The sequence below is a fragment of the Vipera berus genome, assembly GCF_964194415.1.
Source record: "Vipera berus genome assembly, chromosome: 13".
NCBI lineage: Eukaryota > Metazoa > Chordata > Lepidosauria > Squamata > Viperidae > Vipera > Vipera berus.
Window position 1 is genome coordinate 17,390,648 of NC_138216.1, and position 15,200 is coordinate 17,405,847.

General features: G+C 54.1%; 1 protein-coding gene across 1 annotated transcript in view; it reads left to right on the plus strand.

Moving 5' to 3' along the window:
- Window positions 1-15,200, plus strand: part of LOC308674096 (polycystin-1-like) — a gene marked incomplete at its 5' end in the record, with an annotated part of 192,725 nt that overhangs the window by 147,455 nt on the left and 30,070 nt on the right. The window contains 9 exons of the mRNA XM_081338298.1: window positions 306-508; window positions 1,156-1,350; window positions 1,551-1,690; window positions 3,393-3,520; window positions 4,296-4,452; window positions 5,578-5,703; window positions 5,816-5,990; window positions 6,284-6,571; window positions 8,763-8,897. Coding sequence (XP_081194424.1) covers window positions 306-508; window positions 1,156-1,350; window positions 1,551-1,690; window positions 3,393-3,520; window positions 4,296-4,452; window positions 5,578-5,703; window positions 5,816-5,990; window positions 6,284-6,571; window positions 8,763-8,897 — 1,547 coding nt within the window. The remainder of the gene's footprint in view (window positions 1-305; window positions 509-1,155; window positions 1,351-1,550; window positions 1,691-3,392; window positions 3,521-4,295; window positions 4,453-5,577; window positions 5,704-5,815; window positions 5,991-6,283; window positions 6,572-8,762; window positions 8,898-15,200) is intronic.

The window sequence follows — 15,200 nt, forward strand, 5'->3', positions numbered from 1 at the left end:
TTCCCCTCTCCCTGCAGCTCAGTTGTGACTGTTTTGCTTCTCTGCCTCCTTGTTAAATAAGCCCTAAATTCTTACCCTGTGTGGGGCTTCCACAAAGTTAGGGATCAACTTTGCACACCTTTCGTGTATTTGTTGCATTCCGGTGAGGACACGGGAATACCCCACGAAAGCAACTGGGTGCAGTCCTTAGATTCCTGCAGGCCTCACGAAGGCATGAAGGCCCTGCTAAGTGTGGCTCTTGCACTCCTGTGCCGGCTGGGGAACTGCACCAAGATTTACCCTCACACCCCATTTCTCGCCTGCAGTTGTGGACCACACTCTCCGGAAGCGCCTGCTGCCCTCTTGGTGCTCCTACTTGGCACACGCCATCAGCGTCCTCCTCCTCCTCGTCTGCTTTGGGATCTCAGTGTGGATCGGAGTGGGGTTCAGCTCCAGCGTGGCCCTCATGTGGCTGATCTCAGGGATTTTTAGCTTCCTCTCCTCCTTTTTGCTCTGGGAACCCCTCAAGGTAAGTCCTGGTAAAAGACAAGACTTAGAAGAGCAGTCTGGGTTCCTTCCTCCGCACACTCTGCTAGCCGGTTCCTGTTCTCTCTGGCCACGTTCCAGTCCTTACCTCCCCCTCATTTTCACGGTCCGTCTTTTGTTTGTTTGTGTTGCTAAAATTCGAGTAGGCATCCAACAAATATTTCTGCCTGTTGTCTCCCACCTCCAAGAGAAACTGGGATGTCAAAATCGCTGTGGAGAAATTCTGCCTCAACTTGGCCTTCAGGAACCTGCCTGCAGCTCCTGGTTGGACCTGGTGGCTGAATTATTTGCAGATCCGCCTCTTATCTTCTCCTTGGGAAGATCCAGGCTGGAAGGGCAGAGAGCCGGTTCTGCAAAGGGAGAGGAGCCTAGACCCTGGCACGATACGCAGGGATTGTTGAGGGCAGTTGCACCTGGAGCGTTTCCCCCGTGTGGCCCAACACAAATTCAGGAGTGTCTGTTCAGAGCATTGTGGACAGGAGGAGCGATAGGTTAGCCCAAAAAGAGGCCGTTGATTTAACTAACCGATACTCCCCTGAACGGGCGGGGTGTGTGCGTGTTGTATGAGGTGATCTGCAACGTCCCTTCCCGCTCCAGGGCTCTGACCTTTCGCCTGGCCTGTACCTGCAGATCCTCCTGGAAGCCCTGTACTTTTCTCTGGTGGCCAAGCGCCTGCACCCCGAGGAGGACGACACCCTGGTGGAGCAGCCCTTTGTGGAGCACGTCTCAGAGAAGATTGGGAGGGTCCGCCCCCCCCAGGGCTTTGCTCTTTTCCAGGCCAAGGAGGAGGCCAGAAAAGTCAAGCTTCTGCACAGCCTGCTCAAGGTGAAGAGGGGGAGGGTGTCGGCTGGGAGCCCCGGGATTGTGCCCAGCGAGGGCAGAAAGAGGAGACGGGGCCTCTGATGATGGCCCTCTCCTCCTCTGGTGTCCCGATTCAAAGGGGAGAGATCCCGGAGCAAAACGGCCTCTCCCCGCCTGGTCAGGGGGGCGGAAGAGTGGCAAGTCCCTCTCTCTGTTTCTCGTAGAACTGCTTTGTCTACATGCTGTTCCTGCTGGTCGTCCTCCTCGCCAACTACGGCGGGCCTTCACACAACAGCCAGGCGTTTCTTTTGCAAAAGTCCATCAAGCAGCAGCTCGGCATCAGGCAGTTCCTGGATATCAAGAGGTATTTCTGCTGCCTGGTCCTGCTGTTTACATCTTTGGCCTTGTAGACATTTTGACGCTCCTCAACTGAACACCAGCTGAACCCTTCCTAGAGCTCTGCAGTCCACAAAATATTCTCCCTAAGTTTGCAGATGCCTTGAGAAATGTCACACCCAAGAACTAAAGCTTGTTTATTGGAGGCTAAAAAATTGTGTGGACCCTTGTCAGCGGTGGGAGTGGTTGTTTTTTTTAATCCCATTTATATCCCGCCGTTCTCCGAAGACTCAGGGCGGCTTACAATTTAAAGCACAAATCAACGTGCTTAGCAATAGCCTTCATGCTATGTATATGCCTGCTTATTAGGGCTTTCATACACACCCCAAGCGGCATTATTACAAAGTCAGCTTAATTGCCCCCAACAATCTGGGTCCTCATTTTACCTACCTGGGAAGGATGGAAGGCTAAGTCAACCTTGAGCCTGGTGGGATGCGAACCTGCACTAATTGCAGGCAGCTGGTGTTACTTAAGGAGGCATTAGCCCACTGCTCCACCAAGACTCCATCGAGGCTCCACCAAGGGTTTCATGTCTGGAGGCAACATCTCGGTCACGCTTGGTCAAGAACCTTCAAGAACCGGGACGTGGGTGGTGCAACTCTCTTGGCCCTCCTGGAACTTTCGGTGGTATTGCTCTGGATTGACTGCAGGAAATCAGTAGGAGGCCTGATCTGTGGTGGTGGTTCTCCTCCTGTCTCTGGCCGGCTCCAGTTGGGACGGGAGGGGGAGAGGATTCAAAGCGAGATAGACGAGCCTCACTGTGTCCATAGAACAGCCCAGCAACCTGAGCTGCCCTGGTGGCCAGTTGGCTTCAGGTGCAATTCCAGGTGCTGGTTCTCACTTCTCCGCCTGGCCTGACCCAGGCTCGGTATTTGGGGGTCCGCCGTGCTGTTTGCTCACACAGGGCGGGCTGGCTTTGAGTCGGCCAAGGGCACAGCCGCTTCTAGCAGGACCCTGGAGGCGACCTTCTCGGTGGACGTTCTCACCTGCCCCTTGAAGCAGCCTCTTGGCCATCAACACAGCCCCACTTTGTCCTCTTCAGGTGGTCCCTGAAACCCATTTTTCCCCCCAGACCTTGAGCGAGGATTCATTGGTCAGGCCAGGAGGTCATGTGGAGATCTGGCATTCATATTGTTTCTTCCCAAGCTTGTTTTTATGCTGGTGTTTGAACATACGTACATTGGTCTCTTTAATCCTTTTGGAGTTGGGCAGTCCAGACAAACTGACCGACAGATAACACAAAGAAAAGCTGCCGGTGGATTGGGCCCGTGGGCGATTCGATCCATTGCAGCCTGCCCCGTGGAAGGACTGTCCCAGCTTCTCTCCCATGCAGACCCACTGGGAGCAGCCCCGGGGGGGGAGGCGGTGCCGCACCATTCAGGCCCTGAACTTCACCCCAGGCGGAAGGCTGGGCCGCTGTGCTTGGCCCTGGGGGCAGAGCAGGCAGGCAGGGAGGGGTTAGATCGGCTCTTTCGGGGCCAGAATCCAGTGGCTGCAGGGGAGACCCCCTTCTGGCCCGGGGAAGGGTCCCCGCTCATTAATAGGAAGGCGAGGATGGAAAGTGCAGCCCCAGCCGAGGGGGAACTGGAGGGGCTTTGAAATTGGGACGAGCATCTTCCGGGCTGAGCACAGTCGCTCTCTCCTTTCCCTTCTTCATCGTGTTGGCGCAGATCGGATGACTTCTGGCTTTGGACCACGCAGGGACTGTTGCCCTTCTTGTACCGGAACCGGTCTGCCCAGGCAAGCTCAGGTATCACCCTGGGGGTCCCACGACTGCGGCAAATCCGTATGCGAGAAGGTAAGTGGGAAGTGAGCGGGTCTTCATCTGTTTAGTGGTGAGCCCTGGTGCCGCGGTGGTTGGAATGCAGTATTGCAGGCTAAGTCTGCCCACTGCCAGCAGTTTGGTCCCAATCTGCTCGAGGTTGACAGAGGGAGAGGCAGAGGGAGCAGCCTCCAGCCGCCAACTGCCCCCAAGGTTGCATGACACTCTCAGACCCCCAGGCTCTTAGGCGCTTTCCCTCTAGGCCAGACAGAGGGGTCCCGCCTCTCCTCTGTGGGCCCTCCCAACCAGCGAGGCCCTTTCTCAGCCCTACTAAAAGCCAGATGAAGCCCCCTTGCTGCTCGCTCTCATGCTCGTGGCTGGAAGAGGAGAGCTGAGAATCGTCAAGAGGTTCGGGAGAAAAGGCCGAATCAGGGGCACCCTCCAGGCAGCTCAGCTCCAAGGACTAAGCAGGGCTGGACCTGGCTAGTCACGGGATAGGAGAGCAGCGGAAAACCCCCCACAGTCCCACCTGGGAAGTTGAAAAACACCCCGGATGTAAACAACAACCAGACACTTCTGTGTAGGTATTGTTGCCAAGTAAACAATACAAAATGGAGTGTGACTTGATGACCAGACCACGTTTGGTCCGGTTGCCAACGATTCAACCTTTAGACGCCTTTGGCTTGGATGAAGATTGAGTCTTCGTTGACACGGTGTGACTTGATGGTTTTGTCTTTGGGGAAGACGACTCAGGACTTGGATATTTGCAGGTCCAGCAGATAAAACACGGTGCCCCCCCTTTTCCCAACAGAGTGCTCGAATTCGCTGGAAGAGGCCCTCGGTGAGACCAAGGCGAAATGCGCTTTCAGTTCCAGCAGCTTTGACACCGCCAGCTACGCAGCTGGGTGGAAGAGCCCCTTGGACAGCCTGGGGCCGCTCTGGACCGCCTCTCCTCCTGACCTGGTTGGGTGAGTGGAGCCCTTCTTTTCCCTTCCTGTGACTCACCTGCACAGGTAAGAAAGCCTCCTCCGTTTTGGTGTGAGCAGTTGCGTTTCCTTCTGGCCTACCGTTACCTGTGGTCCACCTCTTCTCCAGGAGCACAGGAGAGATCGCATCTTAGCCCCTTATACAGATTTCCCCAGACAGGTAGTCCTTGACTTACAACAGTTCATTTAGTGACCATTCAAAGTTACAATGGCACTGAAAAAAATGACTTACAGTATGACTGTTTTTCACACTTACGACGGTTGCAGCGTCCCCCATTGTCACGTCATCACAGTTCGGATGCTTGGCAACTGGTTCATATTTATGACGGTTGCACGTCCGCGCACGGGGACATGTGATCCCCTTTTGTGACCTTCTGGCAAGCAAAGTCAATGGGGAAGCCAGATTCACTTAACAACCGGGTTACTAACTGAACAACTGCAGTGATTCCCTTAACAACTGGGGCAAGAAGAGTCATAAAATGGTGCAAAATTCGCTTTACAACCGTCTCACTTAGCAAGAGAAATTTGGGGCTCAGTTTGGTTGTAAGTCAAGGACTGCCTATAGTGACAATCCAGTGAGAGGGTTTGGGCTATAGAATAGAATAGAGCTGGAAGGGACCTCGGAGGTCTTCTAGTCCAGCCCCCTGCTCAAGCAGGAGACCCTATGCCATTCCAGACAAGTGGCCGCCCACTCTCTTCTTCAAAACCTCCAGAGACTTCTGGAGGGAAGCTGTGGGGCGGAATGCAGCGTCAGGGTTGGACCTTCCAGATTATGCCAGAAACGAAAAGGAAGAGAGCATCTTTTTTGTAAACCCTCCTGATTAAAAACAAATCAGGGGAGGAGGAAGCAGAACTATCTGCTATTCTAACATTTCTAACAGAGAAGCAAGTCAGCAGCAGGCAAGAGTCACAATCAAAGAAGAAAAGATAGAAAAACCCTTAGGAGAAAACTGTCCAAAAGTGCAGTCTTTCGAACTGACTACTATTGGAAAGGTTTACAAAGACCTGGGAGAGGGCTAGAGCAGAATCCTGGGGCGCACAGAAGGGGCTTTTCCGGCCACGAGTGACCTGTGGGCTCTCCTCCCCCCCTGCCCCCTTGTATTCCAGGGCCTGGTACTGGGGCTACCTTTCCACCTATGACAGCGGGGGTTACATCCAGGAACTGGGAACAACTCTCCAAGAAAGCAACGCTTGTCTGCAGGTCCTCCAGCAGAACAACTGGATCAGCAACAGGTAGGTGAGGACGGCAGGGGGGACCCAAGTGGGAAACCGAGGCAGGCTTGCTCCCCCCCCCCAAAGCTCCTTGCTTTTTGATATTTTGACCCCTTCTTTCCATCTGTTGCAGGAGCCAGGCAGTCTTTGTGGAAATGACCCAGTATCACCCTGTTCTGGACCTCCATGCAGCCGTCACATTTCGGCTGGAGTTCCCTGTGGCCAAGCGTGCCTTGCCAGCTGTGACCGTCACTCCCTTCCCACTGCACCCCCTTGGCAGGAGGGTAACCCCACAGCTGCTCATGATGGTCAGTCCCAGAGTTCTCTCTGCTCCGCCTTCCTTATCCAGGGCAGGCTGTTGGCGCTGCTCCAGTGACCGTGCAGGAGACTCCAGGGCCGGGGCCAGCAAATGACCTTTTTTGGCCCAAAGTCCCTAATTCCTCAGGGCCAACTAAGAGTGGAGGGCCTCCGATGGTGGGGAGGCTGAAAAAAACCGGAAGCAACTTTCTTCTCTGGATGATGGAAGGTGTGGAAGAGACTCATCCAGGTTTGGCCAGCTCCACGTTTCCTGGGAGCTGACCTCCTTCCCCTCCCCCTCCAGGTCTTCCTTATGATCCTGGTGGTCTACTTCGTGGTCTCTGAGTCTCTGGCCATCAAGAAGGAAGGCAAGGCCTACTTCGCCCTCCTCGGCAGCTACGGCCAGTGGCTGCTCATCCTGGCCACCACCTGCACCGTGGTCGTCCACCTCAGCCAGGCCTCTCTTGCTGAACGGCAGTGGGCAAAATACCTGAAGAACAAGCGGGGCTTCACCAGCTTCCACCCGGTGGCCTCTCTCCACGTGGCCTTCAGTTGCCTGGCCGCTTCTCTGCTCTTCCTGCTTACGGTCAAGGTAGGACCCGGCGTCGCTCAGGAGGCGGTGGAATCACGGCTAGGGGCGCTTCGGGAAACCTGAAGAAAAGGTTGTGGATGTGACAATGAGCTAAAGCTTTCTTAGTGGATTAACTTGCCTCTCCTTTAGTATCTTGGGTGCCTTTTCTGTTTTCACTGTCCCAGAGTTGCTTTGGAAATGACTGCAAAGGTAAGATTTTGTGACACGTAGAACATAGAATAAGAGAGTTGGAAGGGCCGTTGGAGGTCTTCTAGTCCAGCCCCCTGGCTCAAGCAGGAGGCCCTGTGCCATTCCAGACAAACGGCTGTCCAGTCTCTTCTTGAGACCCTCCAGTGATGAAGCACCCACAACCTCTGAAGGGCAACTGTTCCACTGGTTAATTGTTCTCGCTGTCAGGAAATTCCTCCTTTAGTTCCAGGTTGCTTCTTCTCTCCTTGGTCAGTTTCCATCCACTGTTTCTTGTCCTGCCTTCAGGTGCTTTGGAGAATAGCTTGACTCCCTCTTCTTTGGGGCAGCCCCTGAGATACTGGATCACTGCTATCATGTCACCCCGGTCCTTCTTTTCACTAGACCAGCCGTGCCCAGTGCCTGCAACCGTTCTTCATCTGTTTTAGCCTCCAGTCTCCCAGTCATCCTGGTTGTGCTTCTCTGCCCTCTTCCCAGTCTCCATGCTCTTCATGGGAGAGAAGCAGTCGGCAGCAGCGTCAGATTTTCCTGCACATTTTCTTTCTCCTCCTCACTGGCCATTTGGCAGCATGTTTTTAGTTCCCCAGAATGGAGCATCAGATTATGCAACGAGCTCCTCCTAATCTCCGAGGTCCCTTCCGGCGTTACTATTCCATGTTCTAATCAGCGGCGGGAAGGAAATATCCTGGCATGTTTACGTGTGCAGGGAACTCTGCAAGGGGGAAGGTCAAAGAAATGGTAAAAATCTACAAAAAGGTGGGCGGGGCATTGCAATCCAAGCCCCGCCCCTTTTGCATACAGGTGGTCCTCAACTTACAACCACAATTGAGCCCAAAGTGTATGTTTCTAAGAAAGAAATGTGTTAAAGTGGATTTTGCTCTATTTTACAACCTTTCTTGCCACCGATGTTAAGTGACTCACTGCAGTTATTAAGTGAATCTGGCTTCCCCATTGATTTGGCTTGTCAGAAGGTCACAAAAGTGGATCACGTGACCACCCTGGGGCACGGCGACCGTCATAAATACGAGTTAGTTGTCAAGTGTCCGAATGTAAATCATGTGACCCTGGGGAGGCTGCAATGGTCATAAGTGTGAAAAATGGTCATGTCACTTTCTCCAGTGCCGTTGCAACTTCGAACCATCCCTAAATGAACCGTAAATTGAGGACTCCCTGTGTGTTTAGATGTCTACATACAAAAGGATTGTGATACACGCTGCAGATTTTGACCCATCTTGCAGATGCTCCTGTATCTGTGTAAGAGTTTTCCAGCGCTAGTTATAAAATGTCATTTAAAAGGATGGCGCAAAAACAATAAGCAAACAATCTCATTGAGACTCTGGAAGGAGAGCAGAGAAGAGCAGCTAAGATGATCCAAGGCCTGGAGACTAAAACAAACGAAGAACGGCTGCAGGACTTGGGTTTGGCTAGTCTAAAGAAAAGAAGAAACAGGGGCGACCTGATAGCCGTGTTCCAGTATTTGAGGGGCTGCCACAAAGAGGAGGGGATCGACCTGTTTTTCAAAGCAGCAGAAGGCAAGACAAGAAACAATGGTTGGAAACTGACCAAAGAGAGAAGCAACCTGGAATTAAGGAGAAATTTCCTGACAGTGAGGACAATCAACCAGTGGAACAGTTTGCCCCCAGAAATCGTGGGCGCTCCATCACTGGAGGTTTTTAAGAAGAGACTGGACAGTGACTTGTCTGAGATGGTGTAGGTTCTTCTGCTTGAGCAAGGGGCTGGACTAGAAGACCTCCAAGGTCCCTTCCAGCTCTATTATTCTAGAATCTATGCTATTCTATGTTAAACCACTCTGTCAGCTATAACGACTGAGGGCGTGGATTAGGGGCAGCCTGGATTGATTGAGGCAGAAGCGACCCTGGAGCAGGACTCTCCAATCCTTCTCCTCTCCCGAGAAGGGCTTCTCGCCCCGGCCTTAGAGAGCAGAGGCTGACCCCACTTAGGCCAGGCCTTGCTGAGCCAACCTCCCCCTCTCTCCTTCCCAAAGGCTTCCCAGCAGCTGCGCTTCATCCGACAGTGGTCCACCTTCGGCAAAGCTTTGCAGAAATCGGCCAGGGAGCTGCTGGGCGCCGGTTTGGCCTTTGTGACCCTGACGTTGGCTTACGCACAGCTTGGCTACCTGGTAATGGAGGAACGCCTGAAGTCGGGAGGGGTGGACTGCGGGGACATTGTCCCACCAAAGTGTCAGATGCCTCTGCTCTGCATCTGGAGGGAGAGGAGAGCTGGGCCCCTTCCTTTGACCTGCCCTGCGGGGAGCCCCTTCCCCTGCTTTGGCCCCCAACCCGTGCCAATCCTTCCAGCCCCCTTTTTTCCCCCACCACCCTTAGCAAAATGCCTTGTCTTCCGGCCAGCCGGAGGGGATCGGCACAGCCACTTTTCTAAACGTGGTTTCTTCAGTCCCGCTTTACCGAGAGAGAGCTGGTTTCCCTCCTTGACTAGCCTCAGCCCCCTCCCGCAGGCAGCGACTGCCAGTGGTGATCCCTCCCCTCCCCCAGGCTCCTGGACTCCGTTCTCACCTGAGACCAGAGAAGGGTCCTGATAGGCGCCACTTCCTGCCTCCCCTTGACTCCCGAGAAGGGCTGCACCTTCTTTGCGGAGCTGCCCGGGTCCCACCCCTGCACCGGCCAGAAAGACTTTGTGCTCAACTCCCTGGTGTGTCATTGTGAAGCAGTGAAGCCACATCTAGGACGTGTGTCTGCCTCTGTTCCAATCGTCAGTCTCTGCTCTCAGGAGGTTTTCCTAACCATTGAACAAATGCAGCCATGCTTGGGGGGAAGGAGGGGGAGACCACCAGCTGCAGGCGCTGGACTTCTCTGTCCATTCTGAGTGGAAAAAAACAGGGTTCAAGGCCCGGCGGGTCTGGGCCAGGGAGGAGGTTGGGAATCAACAAACCAACCCCAGGGAGGCCATTTGGCTGCCGGCAACAGAGGGAAGGGAGACTCCTGAGTCCCAGGCTGTCTTCCCGGAGGGACCCCCCTGCCCAGCCACTCACCCGGCCTCCCTCTGTGCCTGCACAGCTCTTCTCCTCCACCTCCGAGGGCTTCTCCAGCTTTGGCCGGGGGCTCCAGCTGTTCCTCACCGGTCTACACGGTGGCAGGAGCCTCCACCTGCTAGGACCCGCGGGGCTTCCCCACCTCATCTGGGCCAGCTACGTGATGCTGCAGCTGTGGTGCCTTTCGCGGCTCTTCCCCGCCGTGCTCATCCGTTGTTACCGCGAGACGCGCTTCGAGATGTACAGGCCGGCCTTCGAGTCCCAGGACTACGAAATGGTGGAGCTTTTTCTTCGGAGGCTCAAGATGTGGATGGGCTTCAGCAAAGCCAAGGAGGTGAGGGACTGCCGAGGCCTGGGGAAGCCTCCATGGCTCTCGGCCTCCTCTTGCCGGCCTGGCTAGTCTGGCAGGCCAAACCCAGCTCGTTCCTTCCCTCAGACGAGACGCAGCTCTTTGGGCTGCTTTGCCCAAGGAGGAGTCCCATCCCTCAGCGCCCGCCCAAAGTGCGCGAATGGCGTGACCGAGAGGGCTTTCCTAGCTGTGGTTTCCTCGTTGCTGCTTTTAGCAAGGCGGCTGTCGACTGATGTGGCATCCAGAACGGCACCTGCAGGGACAGGAGGCCGTGGTCACGGGGTGGTCCAACCATACTAGTGAAGCCCCCACCCTTTTTAGGGGTCTGGCACGTGCGAGACACGCCAAAGGGGCAGGGCTTCCATCTTGGCTTCTTCCACCACCCTGGATCTCCCCACCTGACCAGGCTTTCCCTCAGTGACGGTGCTCAGATTGTTGAATCTGCCCCCCCCCCCGTGAACTTGCATTAAGATCAGGAGGATTTCAGGAAGCGGCTGAGGCATTTAAGGCTGCCAAAAAAAGTTTTGTTGCTGAGTGGAGTTATTTTTATGCAGTTTTGGAGTGACTTAAGATTTTGTTGTATTGATTTTGATTTAAAGTCAGTGGTACGGATGTGTTTATACGTAGCTGGGAGCAGAAGGCACTTTAAACTACGTCTTGGCAAACAAACGAAAGGCACTTCAACCCTGGCCCTCCCTTCCAGAACCTTGCTCCCATGGGAAAGGAAAGAGGGCCCTTCCCCACTCACTTTTGCCCTCAGGACTTGCCTTTGAGGAGGGGCCGGCCTGCCCACGGCAGCCTTGACCTCGTGGCTCCCTTCCTGCCCAGGATCAGATGGAAGGCCCAGTGGAGGCTGCAGGGCCGGCAGCTGAAGGCAGAGACTCCAAGCGGGGCGAGTAGATCAGTGGGAGGCAGGGGATTTTCCCAAGCTTGACTTTTGAGCACCTGCTTCGGCTTCCTTGTGTGGGGCTGTAGTTCTCCTCTGGTGCCAGCACCATCATGGCTCCCGTGGTTCTGCTGTCGGGGCAGTGGAGATGGAGGCCCTCGGGGAAGGCTGGCCCAAGCCCCCCTGCTGAGACGCATCTCTTCCCGCAGTTCCGCCACAAGGTCCGCTTCGAAGGGATGGAGCCGCTGCCCTCCCGCTCCTCCAGCCAGGACTCCCGGTCGTTGCAAGGAGCCACCCCCAGCGCCGCCTCTGAGAGCTCCCGGGCCTCCACTTCCTCCAGCCAGCTGGACGGGCTCAGCCTCACCACCAGCACCGGCGACAGTGTGGAACTCGATGTGGAGATCCAGCAGCTTCTCTCCCTCCTGCAGACGCTGCTCGCCCACTTCGACCGGGCGAACGGGGCGGCTGAGGAGGTGTACGCTTTGGAGTGCCAGCTGGAGAGCAGCCGGAGGCGGCAGGCCTGGCGGAGGGCCGAGCGGCCGGCCAACCTTTCCCACCCCGTCCGCACGGCCCCCGCCTGCCCGTCTTCCGAGCCGGGCCCCGGCAGCCGGGCTGTCCCGCCCTCCCGGCCCCTGAGCAGCCCTGCGGCCTTCCGGGTCCTCCACCACAGCGGCCCAGGCGCTCAGCTGACACTGCGGAAGACACCGGTAGCAGCGGCCAAAAGGAAGAAGCCTCTGTGGGCCAACAACCGAGTCCACCCCACTGGCAAGTAAAGTGAAGGGAGACGCTTCTACTCCGGCCTCAGGCTGTGTCCGCCTGGTCCCTTCCGGTGGGGGCTGCAGGTCGGCTCTGGAAGCCGCAGGGGCACCAACCGGCACGCAGAGCCACAGCCGCCCACGATGCAGCCAGGGGACACTCGGCCCTTCCCGACTTTGGGCCTCTGCAGAGGCTGAACCGCTCTCGCCTGGTTTCCACGCGTGTGTGTGTGTGTGTGTGTGTGTTGGGGGAGCGGGGAACCAGGAAAGGCCAAGTCAGTTGTGGTGTGAAGCCCCCTTCAGGGAGAAGCAAGGACTCTCGGAGGGCAAGAACAAAAAAAGTGTTATTTTTCACCGAAGCTTTACAGCAAACAAAACCAGGTTTGTGTGTGTGCATTTGTGTGTTTGTGCATGTGTATGTGTGTGTGTGTGTGTGTGTGAGAGAGAGAGAGAGATCATGTGTGTTTTTAATGGAACCTGTTCTTTTTTTGTAAGTCTGCTCAAGGGAAGATCTGAAAAACCACGGTGGAGCAATGGCCAGGCTGAGCCTGGAGTGGAAGGACTGGTATCCCTGAGTGGAGTTGGAGAGAGACCTTGGCAGAGTGTGTGGAGAAGCTGGACTTTGCAAACAGAATGCGGGGCGGAAAGGACAAACCCAGTGGAGTGGAATATACACTAAATCCAAAGAGAGTGTCAGACTGAGATTTTTAAAAAAGGATCCCTTGTTTTTGACCAGTGTGCAGTTGAAGCCTCTCCTCTGCCAGTCTTGAAGATGGCAAAAACCGTTTAATGGGTCTAAAAACTAAGCAGGTTTGAAAAGGGGGGGGAAGTGGGGGCCTGCTGTGTGGAGAGGACCTGGGAGCTGGTTTCACCAGGTTTCGTTCCCGCAGCTGTGCTCCGTTAAGGTGGGGTTATGTGTGTTAGGTTGATTGCGTAATTGTCTTGTTGAGGAACATGATGGTTTATTTTTATAGGGTCGGTTTGCGTGAATGTATGCTTGAGTATGCATGAATGAATATATGAATATATTTATATATTCATTCATTCATATGGTATACTAGTTGTATTTACTGCCAGCACTTTAATCTATGCTTGCGTTAGCTACCAATGACACATGCAACTTTTAAAGAACAGGATAATATATCATGAAAGCAGTATTTTTTTGTGCCTTTGTAGATCATAATTTGAAACAGGCCACTGGACTATGACCATAGATGGGCCACTTGTTCCCATGTCTTGGGAGTGACCCCCAGACCCCGAGTGAGGTGGCAGCCTGGAAATGCTGGAATGGCACCAGTTGGGATGGAAGAGGATGACCATCTAAGCCAGAGGTGGGGAACAAGGGCCCCTTTAGGACTGGTGGACTTCAATTCCCAGAATTCCTGAGCCAGCCATGCTGGCTCAGGAATTCTGGGAGTTGAAGTCCACCAGTCCTAAAAGGGCCCTCATTCCCTGCCCCTGGTCTAAGCAATGTGTTTTGTGTTCCTGGTGCACAGAAACTGTTGCTTGCAGATGAAGAGTGGTGGAGAAGGGACCCACCAACTCATCATCTGTCTATTCTAGCTCCCAAATCAGAGCTCGGCCACTGGGATGGCCAGGTGACCATTGCAGGCTGGGCCCTGAATGTGCCTGGCCACCGTGCTCTCTTCCGAGTCCCACAAGGACCAGGATTGCGAGAGGCCCCATGGGGAGCCACCTCCACCTGACCCCCTTGCTTTAATTTGGGGAATCCCTTCCATTGAATGCCACGGCTGGTCCGTGCAGACACCCCCGTATTTTTCCTTTCTCGTGACAAATCCCACCATATTCCAGTGGCCAGTTTAATGTTATGTGTATTATAAGTAATTTATATGGGATTTTTACAGGAAGAAAAATGTATATTTTTGTATGTTGGCTGTTTTTATAGCAGTGGTATTATGCTCACACGTGTAGATGGTAGTTATTTAAAAAAAAAAGTGGCATCGAAAGCCTTGGTTAAACGTTGCGGGGGGGGGGGGGAATCAATGTATGGGGTTTGCCAGAGGAAATTTTGAGACGTTAGGGCAGGAGGCAGGACTTCCTGGCAGGGCCTCGGCTGCAATCCCTGCGAGACCACCACCCCCCCGTCCCAGAGGCCCCTCCCCAACTGCTCGGCCCAAACCTCACTTAAACAGCTTAGGCGGCCTTCGGTACCCGAGAGTTGCAAGGAGATGTTATTTCTTTTTAATAGCTACTTTGGGGGCTGTAGCCACCATTTCTGACCCTTGGAAAAATACATTTACTTGTTTTTAATATCGTTATTTATGAGGGTGCTATTGTCAAGGGTCATATTTTATCATATTCCAGACTAGTACAAAGCAGACTTAATACCTTCTTTGATGGTTGGCTGGTTGGTAAAGAGACAGTGAAGAAGTTGAGGGGGCGGGGGGGGGGGAAGAATCAGAATTTGTTTTGCTTAGATTACTTCTCAGTCTTGGCCATTATCCAGTAGGGAAACCGTTCAGGGCCAACTGCTGGCCGTCCTCCTCCCGAGATCCAGCTGACGTCCCTCCTTCCCAGCTGGAAATGAAGCATCTTAACCGGGGAGGGGGCACCGTGGGGCCACCACTGACCAGTGCCAGCCCAAAGCGGAAGGAAATGTGACATTGACTTCTTTAAACAACATCTGGTTTGAGGTTGGCGTCCTTTAAAGAGCACAGCCTAAAAAGCAGGCCAGTAAATGGAGGATGGACGGCTTGAGGCCGAGGAAGGGGATTTTACGCTTGTGTTGGTCGTTAAAAGTTCTTCTGGGTTTTTTAAAATGTTGGGAAATTGCAGAGGATGGGGCGAGTCAAGGCAGGAGCAGGAACCAGAAAGTGAGGAGGATGGTGAGGAGAGGCCTCTCGCGTTTGGCTGCAACAAGAGCTACAAGAATAGCAGCAAATTCACCGCATGGACACCCTTCGACGACATCCACGAAGCCACATCTGGCCCCTCCTGCCAAAAAAACACTGAATGTACGTTTGGGCCTCTGCGGCCAGTTTCCTATTTATTCATGCCTGAAATTCTACCCAGCAACACAGTTTACCCAACAGCTTGAAAAGGGTTTCTGAGTAGCGAGAATGTAAGAAACAAGTGTGCTTTATGCTAAATTTGCAGAGAAAGTATTTTCTTTTATACTGGTGAATTAACCTGACAAGGTCATATTAAAAGACAATGGACTGCTCCGTTAAGGTCTCTGTCTTTTTAAACCAAGGTTGGGCCGCGTGAGAAACTGGGAGGAGGAGGGCTCTATTGTTCTATGTTCTACAGCAGGGGCCCCCAACCTACTGGCCACCAGGCCGTGGGACAGGCTGGCCAGCGCACACACATGTGCATGCACACACACCCACTCGGACTAGCGGAGTGTGAAAACGGTGTGAAAACAGGACGCTATGCCTCGGGCCGCGAAAATGGCACCGCACCATGCAAGAACAAGGTAGGGT